This window comes from Sylvia atricapilla, chromosome 18, assembly GCF_009819655.1.
Source record: "Sylvia atricapilla isolate bSylAtr1 chromosome 18, bSylAtr1.pri, whole genome shotgun sequence".
Classification (NCBI taxonomy): domain Eukaryota; kingdom Metazoa; phylum Chordata; class Aves; order Passeriformes; family Sylviidae; genus Sylvia; species Sylvia atricapilla.
In genome coordinates, this window is record NC_089157.1 from 611544 (window position 1) to 633650 (window position 22107).

The 22107-nt window shown below is 58.6% G+C and overlaps 2 protein-coding genes across 2 annotated transcripts; both read right to left on the reverse strand.

Annotated features, from left to right (window-relative positions):
- Window positions 1-1408: 1408 nt before the first annotated feature.
- On the reverse strand, window positions 1409-9980 carry LOC136369198 (F-box/WD repeat-containing protein 10-like). The gene is made up of 11 exons (XM_066331850.1): window positions 9823-9980; window positions 9604-9731; window positions 8560-8688; window positions 7956-8068; window positions 7368-7568; window positions 7008-7129; window positions 6359-6507; window positions 5380-5522; window positions 4471-4629; window positions 3413-3618; window positions 1409-2531 (listed from the first exon to the last, which is right to left on the reverse strand). Exons 1-11 carry the CDS (start codon window positions 9914-9916, stop codon window positions 1687-1689), a joined length of 2289 nt encoding a protein of 762 aa, XP_066187947.1. The 5' UTR covers window positions 9917-9980; the 3' UTR covers window positions 1409-1686.
- Window positions 9981-11690: 1710 nt separating this feature from the next.
- Window positions 11691-16517, reverse strand: LOC136369197 (cytochrome P450 2C5-like). Its single transcript, XM_066331849.1, has 9 exons — window positions 16078-16517; window positions 15447-15609; window positions 14949-15098; window positions 14219-14379; window positions 13921-14097; window positions 13693-13834; window positions 13147-13334; window positions 12330-12471; window positions 11691-12217 (listed from the first exon to the last, which is right to left on the reverse strand). The coding sequence occupies exons 1-9, from the start codon at window positions 16258-16260 to the stop codon at window positions 12024-12026; spliced, it is 1500 nt and encodes a 499-aa protein (XP_066187946.1). The 5' UTR covers window positions 16261-16517; the 3' UTR covers window positions 11691-12023.
- Between the last annotated feature and the right edge of the window lie 5590 nt (window positions 16518-22107).

Genomic DNA, 22107 nt, shown 5'->3' on the forward strand with positions numbered 1-22107 from the left:
AACGGGGGATCCAGAGAACCGCGCACCGCTGAGGAGCGGGGGATCCCGGGGATCCAGAGAAACGGCACCGCCTGAGGACCGGGGGATCCGGCGGGATCCAGGGAACCGGCACCGCTGAGGGAACGGGGGATCCGGGGGATCCAGAGAACCGGCACGCCTGAGGGAACGGGGATCCGGGGGATCCAGAGAACCGGCACGCCTGAGGGAACGGGGGATCCTCGGGGATCCAGAGAACCGGCACCGCCTGAGGGAACGGGGGATCACGGGGGATCCAGAGAACCGGCACCGCCTGAGGGAACGGGGGATCCAGGGGATCCCAGGGAACCGGCACCGCCTGAGGGAACGGGGGATCCGGGGGATCCAGAGAACCGGCACCGCCTGAGGGAACGGGGGATCCAGGGGATCCCAGGGAACCAGCACCGCCTGAGGGAGCGGGGGATCCCGGGGATCCCAGGGAACCGGCACCGCCTGAGGGAACGGGGGATCCCGGGGATCCCAGGGAACCGGCACCGCCTGAGGGAACGGGGGATCCAGGGGATCCCAGGGAACCGGCACCGCCTGAGGGAGCGGGGGATCCCGGGGGTCCCAGGGAACCGGCACCGCCTGAGGGAACGGGGGATCCCGGGGATCCCAGGGAACCGGCCCCGCTACATTTTCCCGTCAGTGTTAAGATCCGTGTCCCGCGGGGGCTGTGGGTCCCCGGCCGCAGCAGGGTGGGCCCATCCTCGTTCTTTGGGAGAAGCTGCCGTCCTGTGGCGGAGAGTGACATTCCCGTTCCCGGGGCACCTCGCGGTGACAGTCCCGTTCCCGGGGCACCTCGCGGTGACAGTCCCGTTCCCGGGGCACCTCGCGGTGACATTCCCGTTCCCGGGGCACCTCGCGGTGACGTTCCCGTTCCCGGGGCACCTCGCGGTGACATTCCCGTTCCCGGGACACCTCGCGGTGACATTCCCGTTCCCGGGGCACCTCGCGGTGACATTCCCGTTCCCGGGGCACCTCGCGGTGACATTCCCGTTCCCGGGGCACCTCGCGGTGACAGTCCCCGTCCCGGGCACACACGTCCCCGCCGCTGCCGCTCCCCGCGGTTGTTCCTCACTGGCTGCATCCCCGGGTTTGCTAGTCGAAGGTGGCGATGAATTAAACAAAGCGACACTAAGCACAGCCCCACTGTGGCGACAGTTTCAGAGACTTCCATTTCAAAGCAGAACTGCTGCTGAAAACGCCTTGATGTGACCTTGGGCAGAATTGGCCTGTCTCAAACCTCTGGGGTGACAGATTTTTGGTACACCAGCCCAGATACTCGATGCTCCATAAATAGTTTTTTTTTCAAATGCTAGAAAGGTTTGAGTTTTTTTCCTTTTTTTATTATTCTCACAGGGTTAGCCCATCCTGAGCTGTGTTGGTGTCAGACTGTGCCTTGTCGGTAACTACAGCAGGTTTAGGGAGTTAAATCCAGCTCAGTCCATTCACTGCCTTGAGAAATGGCTGCATATACCAACAGTATTTCTTTGGAAGACTTACAGTGGGCATGTGTTTTACCCTTAAATGAGTATACTTAAACATACCAAATATACTTAAATATATATAAATGGATATATCTGTATTTTTTTGCTTAAAGCCACATGGCAGACTCAGGTGGACTCCAGAATCCCAGGTCCTGGCTGTTGGTTGGACTCAGGGATCATCTCAGATAAATGTGTCATGCCCAAGTTCTGGAGCAGGTGTTTTCCTCTCCCCAGTAAAAGAATCCACAGGTAGGCCTCTAATTTTCCTCAGCCAGGCTTTCCTTTTGGCTCTTTCTTTATCTTCCGCGGGCTTTGCCTGCTGTGCCTGATGCTGAGCTGCTGCAGCTGCCTCCTGCACCTCCTGCTCTGCTGTCAGGAGCCTGAACCCACTGTCCCTGCGGGAGCTGGAGGGACAGAAGGGATTTGTTCTCCTGGGAGCTCCAGTGCTCTGTGCAGCCACACCAGGTGTTGGTTGGACCAGCTCCAAAGAGGCTGAGATTGTGCAGAGATCGATGAGCTGCTGCCCATCTTTGGGGCCAGCAGTGTCTTTCCCATGGCCACCGAGAGCTTTCCTTTCCCCCAGCGAGCCACGAAACTCGGGACGTACAAGACAGGGAGCGGGGATGGAGGATTTCACAGCGGGGCCATGCAGAGAGTTCTTCAGCCTGAGCCGCAGCGTTTTGGTTTCAAAGGGAGTGGAGATGGTTGTCATGGTGAGGGAGTGGCTGTGCAGCCTGGCCCGCTGGAGCCGGGCTGCCTGCTGCTGCTGCTGCAGGGGCCTGCTGGACAGCAGCGCCTTCCTGGGGCACTGCTGCTGCTGCTGTGCTGCTCCCCTGGCTCTGACAGAGAGCTCGGGGCTGGGGCTGCCTGGGGCTGGCCTGCAGGAGCCCTGCAGGGCGCTGATTGTTAGGAGAAACTTGTCAGGGGACATGGGACGGCTTGGGTCTGTGTGGGGCAGCTCGTACTCCACAGTGGCTTCTGGCTCCTCAGGTGCAGGGGCAGCAGGGCCCTGTTCAGCTTCATCACCTGTAGCCAAAAAAAAAGGAACGTATTTGGGGTTGGGAGGTTTTCCCACACAGAGTGTAGAATCAGAGAATCACAGAATAAGCTGAGTTGGAAGGAAACCAGAGGATCACCCCGTGCAGCTCCTGTCCCTGCACAGACCTCCAACAGTCCCACCCTGTGCATCCCTGGCAGTGCTTTCCAAAGGTTCCTGGAGCCCTGGGGCTGTGCCCATTCCCTGGGGAGCCTGGGCAGTGCCAGCACCCTCTAGGGGAAGAACCTTGCCCTAAATCCAGCCCCAGCCATTCCCTGGGTTCTGTCTTTTGCCAAGCGGAGCAGCATCAGTTGGCATCTGCTGGCCTGAAAAGCAGGAACCTTTTTCTAGCCCATCAGTTTATCTGCAGTATTCAGTTTGCGGAGCTGGCGGAGTTGTCATCACACTGTGTTGAACAGCTCTGACTAAAAACAAAATAACATCACTGGGTTACAATTGAAAAGGTGCCTGTTTCTGTGCAGTTGCCTTTCCCAGTGATGGCAGATTCTGAATGTAGGTGTTCTCTCACTTTCTTGGCTGTTTGTAATGAATAATTCAAGCCCTGAGTCAGCAGCGAGTTTCCAAGCCCACCAGCTGTGTGAATATGAATACTACTACTGATTTCTGTCTTACTCAGTTGGAAAATGACAGTGCCTGTCTTGAAAAAATGTGTTGAATTTACACCAAAGCCTTGTAAAAAGGCAGCGAGGTTTCACAGAAGCCTAGAAAATTACAGAACCATTGAACTGGAGCAGCACATCTGCTCTTGACAACAGCAGAGAGTCTGAATATTGGCTGGGCTGAAGGCAGTGGCTGCTTGGTTTGTAACTGAGTTTAGAAAAGGCAGGAGAGCAGGGGCTCAGTGTGATACTTTTGGGTCTTCCACGGCTCTTTGGTGGCTGCTGAGGTCTGGGGGATTTGTCCTGAGCTTGCTGCTGCTCCACTCTGGAGCCCTCGCGCTTCCCCTTCTGCGGCTTCTTCTCTTTCTTCACCTCTCTGTCCGCAGGCAGGGAGTAGTCCCACACCACAGCCTCGAACTGGAGCAGCAGCAGTCTGCTGGGGGAGTTGGTCACCACCCTGGAGCACGGAGGGAAGAGCCATAAAAGCACAGGAGGAATCACAGACACCAGGTCCTGCCTGAGGGGCTCCTGTGCAACACAACCCCCAGGGCCTCAAACAGATCCCAGATCATCACCTCTCCTTGAAGGAGCAGCAGCAGTTAACCCTATCCATCACACACTGCACATCTTAACTCCTGCTCTCTGAGAGTCTCTGGGGCTCTTTTCATTCAGTTCCACCACAGAATTAATTTAAAAATAATTAGGATGAAAATTTCTGGCAGTGGACAGAGCTAGATCAGAGCAGTGCTAAAGGCTGGAAGTACTTGACTAAATTTAACACCTTATTGTCAGGACTGAAGGGCTGTCCTGGTCTGGTTGGGGTGGAGTTAATTTCTCCATAGCTGCCCATTTATTGCTGTGTTTTAGAGCGTGGCCAGCCCAGCCATGAAACCACAGCAGTGTTTTACCCATTGCTTCCGCAAAAGCTGGGAGCCACCTTCAGTTAGAGGTGCAAAAGTGAATGAACCTGGAAGGATTTCTCATTATTTGCCTTTATAAAGAGGCTGTAGGTCAGGGAACAGGTAGAGACTATCAGGTATTGGCTTGATTAACCTCCTAAAAATTTATGAATTCAGCTTTACAGTTGGGGCTGTATCTTCAGCTGTAGACAAACAGGAAATTGTACATTGCTGAAGAGACTAAAGCAATCTCTTCAGCCATTGTGAACTAAACCAGATTATTGAAGCATTTAATAAACAGCGGAGCCCTTTAAAAGTTATTTGTGAGAAGGAAAAACACACAATTCCTTAAATTTCCGTGTGATCCACCACATTTGGGTCAGAGCCTGCTGGCAGCTGCTGTCACCCACCTGTTTCCTGCGACACAGAGAGCAGACACTGGGTCCCCACTGCTGCTGGGCTCCAGCACCTGCAGGCAGGCTCCAGTCAGGAAGCTGAAGATCCGAATGTGTCCATCAGCACAGCCACTGATGACTCTGAGGTACAGGAACTCCAGGGATAGCACTTCCCTGAAAACACACCAGGTGGGGGTTGGCACTTCCGTGGTGCTTGTGCAAGGAGAAATGCTCCTGGAGGGGAGGCAGAGCTGTGGCTCCAGCAGCAGCCTGCACTGAGGAGCTGATGGGGACATTGCAAAGGTGTGACAGAGAAGTCTCAGGTCACTCCACGGCCAAACCAACAGCCCAGTGCATCCTTCCACTGGAAGGTGTCCCTGCCCTTGGCAGGGGGTTGGAATGAGGTGATCTTTAAGGTCCCTTCCAACCCAAACCGTTCTGGGATTCTGGGATTCCGTGCTCCCCATGGCAACCATATGGCCATGGCCATCTGCTGCATTTGAAATTTCAGATTTTTGTCCAGGAAATCAAAGTAAACCATATGATTCTCCAGTTTTCACGGTTCTAGATACAATTAAAGTTTGAGAGAATGGCCTAACATGCAGTTGGTCAGCATGAGACCTCTCTATTCCTGCCCAGGTGATGTGACACCTTGTGGCACACGGCGGGGGATCCTTGGAATATTGGGCTGTGCTCTGTCTTTAGTCATCCCTGGTTATGATAAAATGATGTGGGTTTGCATTTCAGGCTGTTCCAGGTCTTTACTGAAAATGCTGCTTTTGACCATGTGGTGCCTGACTGATCCTTTGAGATAAAGGCTGGTGAAAGTGGGGATATTTCAAATCCTCAGACTGGTAATTAAGGCATTTCCTGGTCATGTAAGGGGCACATTTCCTGTTGAACACAACTTGAAACACATCTTACTTGGGATGGAAGAAAGCTATCAGGCATCTCCTAAATTTTCCCAACATGCTCCATCCCAGGGCATATCCATCAGTGCTCCCTGTGACGAGGTGCCACTGGTCAAAGGACAAGCAGAGAACTGGGCCTTGGTGCCTCTCTAATGTCTGCAAAGTAAAAGAAGAAGGTGCAGCACTGTCAGTAATGTGGATGTAAATCTGTCTGAGGTGTCCCATAGCTTTCAGGACACCAGCCTGATATGGTTTTACAGGGTGTTATTGCACGCTTATGGATAACTGTGTTTGTTTTGTAGTCACTGAAATGTTCTGGGCTTGGTGCTGCTGCTCCTGGCATGGAATAACATCCCTTTTCCATCTTTATTACATGTGATAAGGAGATGTCACTCCACCGAGGCCTTTGTGGTCTGTGGAATGTTGTCCCAGGAGGGAAGAGGGAGCTGCCCTGGCTGTGGGGGAAGAGGTTCAGCTGGAGCTGGGATATCTGAGGTATCTGGGCTGTCTCTCCATTTCTGCACTGGAAAAGAGCTTCCCTCCTCTCCCAGGTATGGACTGACACTGGGCCTGGACATCTGATCAGGGAATTCACAGACTCAGTGCTCCCACAGCTGCCCAGCTGCTTCAGCTCCAGAATCTGCTGCTGAGAGCAAGATTCCCATTTTGGGCTGACCCCTGGTGCCTCCAGCCCCAGTTACTGAAGCTCTCCCTTCATCTCCCCAGGTTCGGAAGGTTTCTGAGGGAGCAGAGATGAACAAGAGAGAGCAGTGAAGGGGGTGAAGCAAATCACACCTGGCCTTAAAACCAGCAGCTGGGTGCAAGTCAGTTTTTTAATTATCTGCAATTTCCTTGATTGGTTTAGGGTTTGGGGTTGTTGGGGGGATTATTTTCTTTTTAAGAAAGTATTCAGCAAATGCAAAAAACTATGACGAGCTAGCAGAGAGTTGTGGCCATTTAGCACAGAATTATCCACCCAAGAGGAAACTCACCTTGATCAGAGCCCCTGTCTGAGCACTCCAGACCTTCACCAGCCCTCGGTGACCCCCACTGACCACGTGGGTCCCGTCCATCCTCACTGCCCACACGGGGCTGCTGTGCATCAGAGTCCTCAGACATTTCCCACTCTTCAAGCTCCACACTGCTGGGGCAAAAGGGAGGAGAATTAAAAATCCATCTGCCCCAAGGATGAGTTTTGGGAATACAACATGCATTAAAAAATACTGTTGAGTTACAGTCACACCTTGTACCTGCAGCTCTCTGAGGAGCTGAGGGTTGCCTTAAAAAGCATAATTGCATGGCAAAAAAATTAAATGTGAAGTCCAGAAGAAGCACATGTTTTTCACCTTTAATCTATAAGGAAACATCTGGCAAAGCATAAAGCTGATACCACACGCCCCAGGGTTGGGATGGAATTACAGCCATAAAACCATTAATTCTGAATCAAAGCAGAAATAATGAGAATTTAGTCCCTGACACAACCAGAGCTTGTGTGTGCATGTGTCCCTAGCTTAGGCTCTTGTGAAACACCTTCTGACTCACAGCCTTCCTTCCACCCCATCCCTGTGTCCCTCTCCCCCAGCTCCCTGCCCGTTTCCTGCAGAGATTCCCCTGGCTGGGAGCTCCCCGGGCTGCCCTCACCTTTCACCATGCCATCGCCAGCTCCCGACACAAAGTGCTCCTGGTGGGAGTGCAGGCAGGTGATTGTGGCGTAGTGACCCGAGAAGGTTCTCACACAGGCACCACTGTGAATATCCCAGCACCTGCAGAGCACCAACCCAAGGGAGGAGAAACCAGATGAACTTTAAGAGCTGATTCCATGATTATTTCCTATTTAATGTGCCCAGCTCTGCTCCCACACACCAGGTGAGAACCAGGAGCTGTTCCGCTGAGGTGTCGGAGAAATTGTAGTGATCAAGTCAGGCTCAGCATTGAGGTTCTACCCCTGTGGTTACCTTTCCCCTGTTTTCCAAGGGCTGGGTGTCCCAAGCTCCAGCTCACCTGATGCTGAGGTCCCAGCTGGTGGTGCTGAGCAGGATTCCCCTGTCCTCTCGGAGGCACAGAGCCCTGCAGGGCCCAGTGTGGCCGGGGAGCAGCAGGGGCACGTCCTGCCCTGCTGGCACCCCCAGCAGCCTCACCCTCCTGTGGGCAGCAGCCACCCAGTCCCCTCCGCTGTAGTGGGCTCTCCTCCTCCTGTCTGCCCTGCACAGAACCAGTGCCTGGGGTGAGCTTTGGCCAGCAGCCAGGCCTGGCTCAGCATTTCCCTGCGTTTAACTGAGCAGGGTGGGCAGCACTGCAGGGATGAATCCTTTGCAGGGCACCAGCACAGTCCCCAAATCTGCACGTCTCCCTTTGTATCAGGATGGGCAGAGGGCAAGGGCTCCTCCCTGCCCCATATCCCATGGGATACACCCTGGATCACTAACCCTTATTCCTCTAAAAACAGCTTATCTTGGTGTCTTTATTTAAAAATGGAGATTTCTTAACACTGACACGGAGGGACCCTTCTCCAGCCTCCAGGAGGATCATAGGGAATGGAACAGCTTTCCCAAAGCTGCTCTGGGGCCCACAGCTGGGCACTGCACTCACTGCTCCAGGAGGACATGGGACTTGTAGGGGCCACAGAAGACATTCCTCTCTTCCAGCTCGATCTTGTCAGTTTTCAGTCCTTGGTAGGCTTCGTGCAGGCTGAAATCCTCCATCTGATGGCAAGGGAAACAAGGAAAAGCAACTCGGGGAGGCAGGAATGCAGTATTATTCCACAGTACTGAGCATATCAGCCCTAGGGAGGAGCCCAGCACAGACCCAGAGTGCCAGTGAGGAAAACCAGAGTGCAGCAAGACCCTGCTTAGTCCAGGACTGTTCCCAGGCCGTGTTCTGTGGCAGAATGGAAGCCCTGAGAGCTGCACCCTTTATTGTGTGGGAAGGAGGCCCCTGGCTCCAGGATTGTTCCATGACTGGGGACACATGGGGATGAGGCAGAAGTTTGGGAATGCCTCCCAAACTCCCTCCCATGTGGGAAGGTGCTGAGCAAGCCCTGATTCCTAGGAGCTGCTCACCATGGCTCCATCCAAATGCAGGAGTGGGAAAGAACAGAGCAATTCCAAATTCCTTGTGCTGTCTGCCAAGGGCTGTCCTCTCCCCACCAAACACTGGCACGCAGCATCCATGGCAGGCAGAGCCTCCAACAAACCTTTGATTTACGTCTCTTCTTCTGCTCCTTCTCCTTCATTTCAATGGGCTCCCCCTCCTCGTTTAACTGGGGAACTTGCACATCGACTCTTTTAGCGTAGTTTGGGATGGGTTTTCTAGGACACAGCTCCTGGAATAAACCCACAGAGGCCACAGCTGGGGCAGAGCCCAGGCAGGCTGGGGGTGCTGCTCATCTCCTCGGGGTGCTGAGGCTCAGCTGCACACTTCTTGAGACCTGGCTTACATTTAGCACTTTATCTACCCAAGGTTTAACTTCTGGTGGAAAAGAATTGCTTTTTATTATTTTTTTTCCAAACTCTAGTCTTAAGCTTTTAATAAGCAGCAAAAATCTGAGCTCGTCTCATCTTTGGCAGGCACTCAGCTGATTCAGAATCCAAACTCACTGGAATGAGAGGCTCTCACAACACCTTGGTCAACACTCACGATTCATTTTTAGCCTGCAAAACCTCCCCTGAAGCCTTTTTGGAAGGCCAGCAGGGAGCTGAGTTTCTGTGCTCCCTTCACAGCCCACAGCAGCAGAGGCTCCAGACTCTCGGGGGAGGTTCCCTCGCTCCTCGCTGGTCTGTGGCAGGTGCTGCTGGCCAGGCCAGGCCTCTCCCAGGATTTCTGCATTCCCGAGTTCCAACCACGGCCCCCAGCTTCTCACAAAGGCACCTTGCATTTCCCTGCCCTGTGTGGAACAAGTGAGGCTCATTCCTGAGCTGCCCTGGGAGCTGCTGTGGCTCTGCCCAACCTACACTACCTCTGGAAATTTCCCTTGTGACCTAACTCTTCTTTATTGAAGCATATTTGGATCCATTTTCAGAGTCACAGGCTCTCTAAAGGAGAGTAAAAGCCGTTCTCTGGTGCTCCCTTGTGACAGTGTGAAATGTCACCAGGCTTTGCTCTGCAGCTGGAGGTGGAGGGGCCACAGCAGAGGTGGGGGGCAGCCTCTGGTTCAGGAATTTCCATTTAACAGCCTGGGCAGCAGCAAAACCTCCCCTTTTTAAAACGCATGATGATGGCAGGAGCCCAGGAATCCCACCTTCAGGTGCAGGAGGTTCTTCTGTACAGTGCTGCGACACTCCTGGTCCTCCCGGAGCTGCCTGACCAGGAATTCCCAGTGGCCATTCACAGCAGAACACGCATCCAGGGATTTGTGATCCAAAAACCCTGGGGAGTTAAAGGGACAGCTTGGCTAATCCCCACTGGAGACCCTTCCTGACCCTTACGGGAAAGCAGTGGAAAATCAGAGCAGCTTTACCCAGGATGGACATGGAGAGCTGGAACGGCAGGACACGAGTAAAGTCCTTGGCTTGGCTGTCACCGGAGTGGGACTGCAGGGACACAGGGACCATGGTGGCATCGGCATCAGCTAAGGACAAAGGTGAGCTGTCCCCGGCATCGGGACACTCCCGGCAGGGCACTGTGTTCCGGGGCCAGGGCACTCAGTGTTCCGGGGCCAACAGCACCTTCTGGCGCTTGGTCACCTGGAAAACAGGGCACGTGCAGTCCTGGGAGTGCTCGGGTTTGGGTGCCATGGACGGCACCGATGCCCTGGAGCGGCTGGGTGCTCTCTAACTCATCTTTGGCTCTGTACTAGTGACAGGAAAAGGCTGGGAACGCTCCTGCTGTGCAGGACAGCTCGCGCCGGCGGGGCTGAGGGACAGGGTGACATCTCTACTCCCTCAGCCCTGCCCCGGGTAGCGGCCAGGGCTCGTCCCTTAGGGACACATCAGCGGATCGGGGCCGCGGGCCGGGGGGACACCGTGCAGCACTTTGCGCTTTGCACCCGCCGCCTCCAGCAGCCAGAGCACGGGGAGGTGACAGCCCAGGCTCCAAGGGGACACAGCAGGGCCATTCGTGGCGGGGACATCGCGCCGCTTTTCTGCGAACGGGGGAAAACCTTCTCTGCCTTCGGCCGCTCGATTTTCAGCAGTAGGCGTGTGTGTGCCACGAGCGGAGCTGTGACACTGCAGAAGGGAAGGAAGGGAGCCGCTCACCTGCCCGGGGCTCTCCTCTCCTCCCCTCCCCGCCACCGCCACCGCCACCGCCACGGGCCGGCGACAGTTACCGTAATTCCAACCGCCGCCGTAATGCTGCTAAGAGCGGCGCCGGCGGCACTGCCCCTCCGCCAGCGGCGCCGGGGGATGTCGGGGCGATGTTTAGCGATGTCGGGGTGCCGGAGGATGTCAGGGTGATGGGGGGTATCGGGGTGCCGGGGGACGGCTGGGTGATGGCAGATGCCAGGGGATATTGGGGTGCCGGGGGATGTCGGGGGATATTGGGGGATATTGGGGTGCCAGGGGATGTCAGGGGATGTTGGGGGATATTGGGGTGCCAGGGGGTGTCGGGGGATGTTGGGGTGCCAGGGGACGCCAGCACCCCTCCGGGTTGGGGAGCCGCAGTCAGGGCAGGGCACCGTGCCAGCCCCGCGCACGGCCGGGCTGGGAAGCGACACAAACGGGCAGGGAACGGGAAGCGGAGCACGGGTGGCCTTTGGACGTCGGTGTTTGGTTTTAGTCACAGAAGCCCAGAGGTTACCCAGGTGACGGGCACAGTGCTGACCCGGGGCGTCAGGGAGAGACGGAGCAAAGGTTTTGGTCACACAGGTTTTTGGCAGGTGGCTCTGCCTGCTTGAGTTTCCCCAGATTAAGAAAAGAGCCGATTTAGTAATCTGAAAGTCACAAATGCACTTAGAGTCAGAGTAAAGGCTGCTTTATGCATCATTTGGGACAAAGCAGGAGCATTAACAAGGTCCCTGCTGTCACCTCCCTCAGCAGGGCACAGCCACCTCCCCCAGGGCGAAGTCCCTGCTGTGCCCTGTCCGTGTGTGCAGGAGCACCCCGGCAGGGCAAACCCCACCAAAAACACCTCCAACACCTCTGAAAAACCCGATCTGCTCCATGCCCTGAAGTCCCAGGGTTCATAGGCCCCCCAAGCCCCACTGCTGACACAACACCCTCTGCAGCAGCCTCACCCCAGGCAGGGGAACGGCAGGACTGGGTGTTCTGAGAAAGGTGAAGACACGCCAGGAAGGGACGTGGAGGTGAAATCCTGGGTCTGGGAGGTTTGCACTGGGAAGAACGGGATGCAAGAGGCACCACAAGTGTTCTTATAAACACCAGCACCTGGTTCTGATGATTATTTTTATTGCAGAGCTCTCTGAATCCCTCACCAAATGGAGGGAGCCCCAGGCAGCCCTGCCACGAGGAGCTCAAACAGCATGGGAGGGGATGGGGGAGGAAGAGCAGTGCAGCCTTCCTCCCATTCCTGCCATGGGGAGGGAAGGACTGGGAGCGGGCTGCCCATGGAGCTGCTGGCACACGTGCCCAAAGTTCTCAGAGGAGAAGCTCCAAGCCCGAACTGTCCCTCCTGTGGTGGCTGTGCCCTGGTGGCTGCAGGGCTCGCTCTAGGGCAGGGTGGAGACCCCTGAAGAGCCTTTCCTTGTCCTGCTCTCCCAGCTCAGGAGGACAACGAGCGTGGGAGAGCAAAGAACTTGCCCGGGATCGCCCTCCTCTCAATCTCGAGCCACAGGGAGAATAAATCCAGCTCCCTGTGCTCCGTGGCCAGCTGGAAGGTGAAGTTCTGCAGCAGCGTGGTGAGGAAGAGGAAGAGCTCGATGCGGGCCAGCGCCTCCCCCGGGCACATCCGCTTCCCTGGGCGGGAGAGAGGGGTGACCCCGGTGGGGACCAAAGGGACAGGAGGGTGCAGGCAGCCCCTGGTGCCCCGGGGTGTCTGTGCTGGCACTCCTGGGCACACAGCACTGACCTGCTGAGAATGCCATGAAGGCCTCGCGCTTCCTGAACTCGCCCTTCTCGTCCAAGAAGTGTGCGGGGTCCACTTGCTTGGGGTTCTCCCACTGGGTTGGATCCGAGTGCACAGAGGAAATTACTGGGATGACAGGAGTGCCCTGTGGGAGAGGGATGGGGCAGGGATGTGAGGAGGGACATCAGCACCATGCCACAGGCTCTTCTGGGGGGGATGAGTCAGGGGGAGCATCAGGGGAGGCTGGGTGTGCACCCCAATGCCCAGGCACTTCCCATGGGGAGGCAGCCTGGAATGGTGGCTCTATGCCACTGGGACAGCTGACGTGGGGCTCTGCTGTCCCCATGGTCCTGTCAGTCTGTGCAGCTCAGGAGACACAAATTACTGAGTTATTCTCATGGATTTCTGTTAAAGCCGCTCTCGCTGCTCCTGATCCAAAGGCAGGAGACATTCCCCCAGTGTGAGTTTTGCACATAAGGCTCACGGTGAGACCAGGAGCAGTGCCTGTCCCCGGATCTGCCGAGGGCTGGAGTAGGATACTGGGGTGCCAGGGGACGCCAATAGTAGGGTCTGGGCACCTGCTCCGGCCCCCCGGCCCTGCACGGCTCCGTGGTGGGAAGAGCTGTTTGCCAGGACAGGAAAGGGACAGGGGGTGTGGGCAGGACGGGCAGTGACATTCACCTGCCTCTGCTCCCCTCTGAAACGTCACCGCTACCAGGATTGGGAAAGACCCGTAACCTTCAAACGTGTACAAACAGTCCAGGGACAAAGGCAAATGTCACTGGAGCCCCACTGCCACCTCTCCCTGTCCCCTGTGTACCTTGGGGATGGTGTAGCCCCTGAAGAGGACGTCCTGCGTTGTCATGCGCGGGAAGTTCTCGATGCGGGTCTTGTGGTAGCGCTGCAGCTCGTGGATCACGGCGTTGGTGTAGGGCATCCGCAGCTTGTCCTCTGTGCAGGGGGCTCGGCCGGTGCCCACCACGGCGTCAATCTCCTCCTGCACCTTGGCTGGGGACAGCAGGGGGCTGGGTCACCTCCCCAGAGTTTCTCACCGGCCTCCACAGGATTAATCCTAAACCCAGGGATGGGCTAGAGTGGGAACAACCTGCCCTAATCCCATATAGAGCCAGAAACAGAGTCTGTGCCCACATCCCTGCCTGCACCAGGCCAGCTCAGAGCATCTCCCACAGGCCACTCCAGGCCCAGGGAGAGGCACCTGGATCCCCTGACCTGTATTTGATGGGTGCCACCCTTGGGTGACCCCACAGGCTGATTTGGGTCTGCCCCCAAACAGAACCTACCAGCCCTAGCACCCTGTGCCCCGTGAGCACCCCAGGCACAGGAGCAGCTGTGTTTTCTGCCTTACTTTGGATGTGGGGGTGCTTTGCCAGCATCAGCAGGAAGAACACCAGGGCGTTGCTGGTTGTCACTGTCCCGGCGCCGAAGAGGTTGAACACTGACATGACCAGGTCTTCGTGGCTGTACATGGTCTCTGGGCTGCCCTTCTCCTGCAGGAAGGTGTGGTGGGGGGCATTCAGAGTGGTCTGGGGGAGGCTGCAGGCTGCAGCCAGGTGGAGGGCAGCCCCCCCTCTACCTTCTCTGCCCTCATCAGGAAACAGTCGATGTAGTCCCGAGGGCAGCTGGAGTCCAGCGTCAGCTGGTGGAGCTGCACCTTCTCCTGGATGTGATCCTTCAGCTTCTGGCAGTCGGCCAGGACTTTCTTGTGCGGCCCCGGGAGGTGCTGCATGATGCTGGGGAAGGTGTTGTAGAGCTGCGGAGGGAAGGCACGGCAGGGCTCAGGCTCCGGAGCCTCCCAGCCCCTCCCAAAGGCAGGGAGCATCCCCAGCCGCCGAGGGCGGCGGGCAGAGGTGCCGAGCACAGCCGGCTCCCACCTTGGCCACGGGGGACAGGAAGAAGCTGATGTAGTTGCCGATGGCGTTGAGCAGCTCCAGGAAAGCCGCGTCGCTGTAGCTGTAGCGGCTCCCGAACACCACGGAGCAGATCACGTTGGCAACGGCATGCCTGAACATGGTCATGGGCTCAAAGGGATTGCCTGCGGCCACAAAAGGTGAGAAAAGCATCCAAAGTCACCAGTTATTGATGTGCTTCAAGACAGAAAACAGCCCTTTTCTCCTGCTCCCAGCCCCTGATGTTACGCCCTGCCTGATCTGTTGGGCCACAGCAAAGAGCCCTGCTGAGCGCTGGGCTCCTCCAGCCACCCCCCTGCCCCTAACCCTCCCACAGCTCAGACTGAGGGGAGCAGAGGCAGCTGCAGGATGCCCCAGCAGACGTGTTGGCACTGGCAGGAGCTGGGTACTGCTGGGGAGGAGGAAATCACCCTGTTAACCCCAAGTCAGCAGGGCACTGGCCTGGCTGTGCATTCCCAGGGAATGCTCCTCGCCTGTGGCCAGGAGTTCAGAGCAGGATCTCCCTCCCGGCCCTCCAGCCCTGGCTGTAGCACATCTCTGCAGCCCTGGCTGAGGTGGGGCTGGATCCCAGCCCTTCCCTGCAGGGATCACCCACACCGGGCCCTGCAAACAGCTCTGGGGCCACACGTGTCCCATGGCGCTCTTGTGTGTCCTCTGCCTGCCCCAGGGCCAGCAAGGACAGCAGCCACGTCACCTTTGAGCTTTGCCAGCAGCTCCACCAGGTGCTGGGCCTCCTGTTGCACCTTCTGGGACATGGAGTTCTTCCCCATCCCAAAGTCCCTCAGAGTGCTGAGCGTGAACCTCCGCAGCTCCCGCCACTTCTTCTCGTTGTTGGAGACAAATCCTGCAGGGCCACAGAGGAGATCAGCCTCTGCCCACCCTGCTGCTCCCCAGGAGGGGGAACCCTGCTCTGGGCCAGGCTGAGGAGCAACATGGCCAAAGGTGGGAACCGTGCAGGTGTGCAGTGCCTGTGAAAGCATGAGGATTTCTACAGGCACCCAGAACAGAGCTGGAACTGCCTAACTGGAGTTAATACTGTCCTGGACAAGGGGTGTAGGAGTTTAAGGGTCTTGTAGAACAGGAAATGGGTGTTGGTGGTCTTGGGTGCTGACCCCTTCCCTAGACTTGGGCACAGAGAATGAGAGATCCAGGAGAGATCCAAGAGAGATCCAGGAGAGATCCAGGCACTCACCGTAGTCTTTGGAGAGCTGCATCAGGAGGGGGATCTGAGGTCTGCCCCCAAACTCCTCCGAGTGTCCCACCAGGGCATCCTTCACCGCCTCGTACCCACAGAGCACCACCACAGGCTTCAGCCCCAGCCACACGGTGAAGATGGGGCCGTAGGTGCTGCTGAGCTGGGGGGACAGGCAGCTCTGTGAGCCAGGCTCCCACACCGCTTCATTCACTTCATTTCAAACAGGGACTCGAGCCCACAGCACTGCTGAATGCCCAGCTGGGATGGGAAGTGCCTCCCTCAAAGCTGTGACCCCATCCCACTCCCAGCCCTGTCCCTGTCCCTGGGGGTTTTATCCCAGTGCCACTTTGGGGGGTTCAAAGCATCATCTCTGGACAGCAGCTGCAGCCCTTGAGGGGCATTGTCACCACATGGGTCCCTCAGAGGAGGAGAAAGGCTTCAATAGCAGGGTTGGATCTGCTCCCAGCAGAAGAGATTTGGGCAATTCTGGTAGAGCAAGAGATGAGGGAGGGAAGAAAAGGAAGGTCGGAAGAGTCACCTGTGGGATTCCCCTTCTGTTTTGGCACGGGACTTTCCCGCTGTGTGTCCTGCTGGGGCTGCCAGTGGGTGCAGGCCACTCGTCCCTTACCTTCTCGTAGTGCCTGTAGAGGGGCAGGACATCCTTCTGCCACAGGTTGCCCAGGATGGGCCACGGGGCTGGGCCAGGAGGCAGCCGGCTCCTCTTGGTGTCACTCCTCCAGCCCAGGAACCAGAGGACGGAGAGGAGGAGGAGGAGGAGAGTGAGGAGCAGCCCGGCCGATCCAGCGTCCATCCTCCCCGTGCTGCCGAGCAGGAGAGAAGGGAAGGAATTCCAGGGAGGAGAGTGAGCGGAGAGCAGAGCGCAGCCCAAAGCTGTGTGTCTGCCCTGCCCTGCCCGGCGCGGCCCTTCCCGAGCACGGGGGCTCCGGGCTGCTCGGGGACACGGAGGCGCTGCTCTGTCCCTGCTGGGCGCACTGTCCCCGCTGTGCTGTGACAGAGCTCTCCGAGCCGTCCTGGGCGCTGCGGGCTCTGTCACACCCCGCGGGAGCGCTGGGGAGATGGTGACTGTCCCCTGCCCGCGCTCCTGAGTCACCTTTTCTCGTCGCGCCCTTGCGGTGGCACACGGGAGAGGAAGAGGTCACTGTCACTGTCCCGGCCAAGCTTCTGATGTCCCCTGCAGTCACTCGCCCCGCTGGTCACTGCCTTGCTGACCAGGGCAATGACCCGGGAGAGGATGTTCAGGTAAACAGGAACACCTTCCAAGGGGAGCACTGTGCCTGGCCGCACGCCTGGGGGGTGACAGTGTTCCATCACACTCCTTCCTGATGGCTCAGAAAATGGAAAAAACACTTCTTTTCTGGTGTCTTTTGGGGTTCCTCTCGGGCTTTGGAGGAACACCAGCCCACGGTGTTGTGGTTGTTGCAGGTGTGGGTTAACTCTTCCCTGAGCTCTTCCAATGCGCATCTTGCCCTGAGCACCTGCACATCTGGCTGCACACGAGCACATCTGGCACAGGCACCCCACCTCTGGCGGAGAGCGCTCACAGCTCTCGGCTGAGCAAGCTGGGCACAGGCCAGCTCCCAGGAAAGGCGGGACTCCTCCTGGAGGAGAAGGGGGGGGAGGTTCGGGTCCGCGCTGGTCCCTGCAGAGGGCGGGAATTCCCCTCAGCAGAGGGAATTCAGCGGTTCTGGCAGAGAGGAGCCTGCCCCGCTCCGCTCCCCCCAGCCTCCCTGGCCTCCCCTCACACCCTTCCCGTCCAAGCCATTTCCCAGCTGATTTCCAGGACCCACCGCGGGCATGGAGCAAAACTGCTCCCACGAGTTCCCCTGATCCCCTGCCCGGCTCAGGTCAGCTCAGCAGTGACACTGACACTAAGGCAATTAATGTCATCCTAATGCCACTTTCCCATCAGCATCCTGACCCTCCGAGGTGCTCTGCTCCCCTAGGGCCTCCTCCCTGTGGGCTGGAGGATGTGCAAACACCTCTGCAGCCTGTTCCAGGCTGTCCCCTGTGCCAGCCCAGGCTGAGGCAGCCCTGGCAGCCCCTCGCCAGGAGGCCCAGAGCAGTTGATGACTGAGCTGGAGTATTTTTGGTTGCTCTCAATAATGCAGCAGCACTGGCTGAGCAGAGCCCGGCTGTAATTACAGGGCCAGGGTCATTTGTCATCACTGGGGCCCTGCTGCCCGTGAGGGAGTCCACGGCAGTGCCAGCGCCCCTGTCACACCTCTGGGGCCATTTCTGCGTTTTGCTGGGGAGTGCCTGCAGAAAATCCAGTGGTGTGTACTGTTAACCAAGCCCTGGAGTGAGAGAGAGGCACAGTGTGATTTGTCCCTGATATAAAGTGTGGTTTGTGTGGTCCCAGGGCTTTCTCCTGGTGTCACAGAGGCAAAGCAGTGGCCAATGGGGCATCCTAGGTAGCCGACATGGCACCCTTGGTGCCCAGTGAGGAGCCAGAAGGCAGCCAGTGGCCAGCTCAGGGTGAACAGAGACCAGTGTGACATCGGCAGTAGGGTGGCAAAGCAGAGCAGAGCACAATCCCGGCATTGGGAACAGGCGTGGGAAGGGTAATGGTTAATCAGGGACAGCCAGCCTTCATTTGGATCCTTCCATGGCTGGAAAAAACGAGAGCCAGACGCTGTGCCCGTTAATCAGAGTCTGCACAGACGGCAGAGGAAGGCCGGCTCTGCCTGCAGTGCCTGCGGGATCCACCCCGTGCAGAGCCGTGCACATCAAAGGCAGGATGCCCCGAGGTCAGTGACCCGGTGTGAGGACAGGCGGATCCCAGAGATCCGGTGATAGCTGGGAATGTGCCGCTGGAGCGGCTCCTGCTCTGCGGGCACGGCCCCTCTGCCACCCTGGGCACCAGACAACCCGGGGAACCAGCCAGATATCCTTCCCAGAGCATGGAACCACAGCCAGAAATCCTTCCCAGTGCAGGGAACCACAGCCAGAAATCCTTCCCAGTGCAGGGAACCACAGCCAGAAATCCTTCCCAGTGCAGGGAACCACAGCCAGAAATCCTTCCCAGTGCAGGGAACCACAGCCAGAAATCCTTCCCAGAGCAGGGAACCACAGCCAGAAATCCTTCCCAGCACAGGGAACCAACCACAACCAGAAATCCTTCCCAGAGCAGGGAACCACAGCCAGAAATCCTTCCCAGCACAGGGAACCAACCACAACCATAAATCCTTCCCAGAGCAGGGAACCAACCACAACCAGAAATCCTTCCCAGAGCAGGGAACCACAGCCAGAAATCCTTCCCAGAGCAAGGAACCATCTCCAGTGCCTGGGATGACAAATTGTGAAGATATAATTAAACTTTCCAATAGCATTTTAATTTCCAATTCCCCCTGCCCTGTGCGTCCCTACAAACTACCCTCGGGACTCCACCTTGGGGCCCAGAGGCTGTGGCCGCCTCTGCTCCTCCTCCTCCTGGGCCAGGTCCCCTCTCCCGGCGGATTTACCCGCTGGGCTCCGTGCGGCAGGGAGGGATCCCCGCGGGGTGGAGCGGGAGCGAGCCGGGGAGCGGGGACAGCCCCGAGAGGCAGCGGCAGCCCTGCCCCGGCAGGAGCTCCGGTGCCATCTGTCACCCGGTGGGTGACACCGCCGGGCCAGGTGACAGATGGCAGGTGGAGCAGAGCTGCTCCTGCCGGCGGCACTGCCGCGTGCCAGGCACAGCGGCCAATTCCAGCCGGGATAGGGGAGGAGAGGACAGGGATGCTGCGGGCCCGGGCAGAGCCCCGCTGGGCGGGGTCATTGACACTGCACGGCGACTGACACACCGAGCGCAGAGCCTGGAGCCTCCTGGGGCTTGGGAGTGGGAGACGGATGGGATAATGGGATAATGAGATAATGGGATAATGGGATAATGGGATAATGGCATGGCATGGGGTGGGATGGATGGAGGGATGGAGGGATGGATGGATGGATGGATGGATGGATGGATGGATGGATGGATGGATGGATGGATGGATGGATGGATGGATGGAGGGATGGATGGATGGAGGGATGGATGGATGGATGGATGGATGGATGGAGGGATGGATGGATGGATGGATGGAGGGATGGATGGATGGATGGAGGGACGGATGGATGGATGGATGGAGGGATGGAGGGACGGATGGAGGGATGGAGGGATGGATGGAGGGATGGATGGAGGGATGGATGGAGGGAGGGATGGATGGAGGGATGGATGGAGGGATGGAGGGATGGATGGATGGAGGGATGGATGGACGGAGGGATGGATGGAGGGATGGAGGGATGGATGGATGGAGGGATGGATGGATGGATGGAATGGGATCCACAGGATGGGATGGGATCCTGCAGAGGTTGAAGGCTCGTGCTCCAGCACAGCTCAGCCAGGACAGAGCAGGGGTTTGGTGGCCGTCACTTGTCCCCACCAGCCCCGGGATAAGGGGTGGGAGCAGTTCCCTGGCTGCGCCCCCTGCTCCCCTCCTCCCTTCCCCGTTTTCCTGCTGCAGGGATTTCACAGACACCACCTCCATCCCAGCCTTCATTATCTCTGTCTCCTGGAGCAGCAAACAGGGAAATGTGATTAAAACCCTCTCGCAGGGAGTTTAGCAGCCTGTGGGAAGGCTGTGAGCTCCCTCCTGCCCGGAGAGCATCCCTGGTGCTGCGGGGCCGTCAGAGCACAGCCGGGCTGTGACCCTGCTGCCTCCAGCCCGCGGTGCCACCAGAGCCCAGGGAGAGGCCGGGGGCATGGGACACCTGCTGGGGGGCAGGGGGCGGGAGGGGGGATGTTGGGCAGGAGGGGGATGTGGGGCAGGAGGGGGATGTGGGACAGGACAGAGGGATGTGGGGCAGGAGGGGGGATGTGGGACAGGAGGGGGATGTGGGACAGGACAGAGGGATGTGGGGCAGGAGGGGGATGTGGGGCAGGAGAGGGGATGTGGGACAGGACGGAGGGATGTGGGGCAGGAGGGGGATGTGGGGCAGGAGAGGGGATGTGGGACAGGACGGAGGGATGTGGGGCAGGAGGGGGATGTGGGGCAGGAGGGAGGATGTGGGGCAGGAGAGGGATGTGGGGCAGGAGAGGGGATGTTGGGCAGGAGGGGGATGTGGGGCAGGAGGGGGATGTGGGGCAGGAGGGGGGATGTGGGGCAGGAGAAGGATGTGGGGCGGGAGGGGGGATGTGGGACAGGGGGGGGGATGTGGGCCAGGAGGGGGATGTGGGGCAGGAGGGGGGATGTGGGCCAGGAGGGGGATGTGGGGCAGGAGGGGGATGTGGGGCAGGAGGGGGATGTGGGGCGGGAGGGGGGATGTGGGACAGGAGGGGGATGTGGGGCAGGAGGGGGATGTGGGGCAGGAGGGGGATGTGGGGCAGGAGGGGGATGTGGGGCAGGAGGGGGATGTGGGGCAGGAGGGGGATGTGGGGCGGGACGGGGGATGTGGGACAGGAGGGGGGATGTGAGGCAGGAGGGGGATGTGGGCCAGGAGGGGGATGTGGGGCGGGAGAGGGGATGTGGGGCGGGAGGAGCCCGCTCTGCACCTGCGGGCGGGGCCAGGGCCGAGCTCCCGTCAGCGCTGCTCTGTCAGAGGGTTTGCACCGAAGCGCTGCTCTGACGTTAATCGGCTTTGACCCATTTGGGCCGGCGCTCTCGGATCCCGGAGGTTGAGCGGCCCCGGGATGGGGTGGAGGGCAGGGACAGCCCTGTCACCGTGTGAACGAGGGAGCGTGACAGCCAGGGGCGCTCGGAGTGACCTTCTCGGCACCTCTGCGCTGGTGGAGGCGAAGAGAACCCGCCCTGGCAGGGCGTTTGGAGCTGCCCCTGGGCCGGGAGAAGCTGGGCACAGTTACTGTGTGGAGAATCCTACCGGGCTTTTCTGGATGTTCTCCGTGCGTGTCACCCTTCCTGCCCCTGTGGAAGGAACTTCTTTGCTGGCGCCATGGTGGGGTGCACAGCTCTCAGCCGTGCCCCTGACTCCCTTCAAAGGAACCAGAATTCCGTCTCCACCCCCAGACGCCACATAAAATATCTGCTTTTTCCATCCTGCAGTAATGGTGCAATTTAGGATGGAAAAACGGGGAGAGGAAGTGCTGAGCCTGCACCAGCTGATGCCAGGGGAGATGCCAGGAGCTGCCTGGCTGTAAAACATTCCCAGATCCCGAGAGAGGCTGGGGGTGTGCTGCAGCAACAACAGCGCAGGCAGGAAAGGGCCCCCAGGGAAAGAGCCCACACTGGACATCAGCAGAGCCTTTGGGTTCCTGCAGCAGGAGCCCATCCCTCGCCCCCAGCCCTCTGCATCCAGCTGCTCAGGCTGGGAAAATCCTGGGGCTTCTTCCCAGCCCTTTTATTTCAGCCGGGAAGGCAGGACGAGGGCTGCGGGGCCGCAAAGGAGCAGGAGCTCTGCGGGACCCGACAGCGAGCGCGGCTCTCCCGCCCCCGCCCCGGCAGGGTGGAACACGGGCGGGTGGGAAAGGCCGGGGGGCCGCGGGGTGCGCGGGCAGAGCTCCCAGCCGAGGGCACGGACCGCCCTGGGGCTCTCTGCCCACCCGCGGCCCTGCCCGCGTCCCCGCGGGTCGGCTCCGGACCCAGGAGAGGGGAGCCGGCGTGGGGACAATGCCGCTGCCCTCAGAGAGCGCCACAGGATGGTCCCTAAGCACGTTTCACATCCCCAG

Coding starts and splice junctions, on each gene's coding strand:
- LOC136369198 (XM_066331850.1), bottom strand. CDS start 9,916: ATGGTCCCTGTGTCCCTGCAGTCCCACTCCGGTGACAGCCAAGCCAAG. Junction 9,732..9,822: donor GCTCTCCATGTCCATCCTGG/GTAAAGCTGCTC, acceptor TTAACTCCCCAG/GGTTTTTGGATCACAAATCC. Junction 8,069..8,559: donor AGAAGAGACGTAAATCAAAG/GTTTGTTGGAGG, acceptor CCTTGCCATCAG/ATGGAGGATTTCAGCCTGCA.
- LOC136369197 (XM_066331849.1), bottom strand. CDS start 16,260: ATGGACGCTGGATCGGCCGGGCTGCTCCTCACTCTCCTCCTCCTCCTC. Junction 13,835..13,920: donor TCCTGATGAGGGCAGAGAAG/GTAGAGGGGGGG, acceptor ACCTTCCTGCAG/GAGAAGGGCAGCCCAGAGAC. Junction 13,335..13,692: donor AAAGCACCCCCACATCCAAA/GTAAGGCAGAAA, acceptor TGCTGTCCCCAG/CCAAGGTGCAGGAGGAGATT.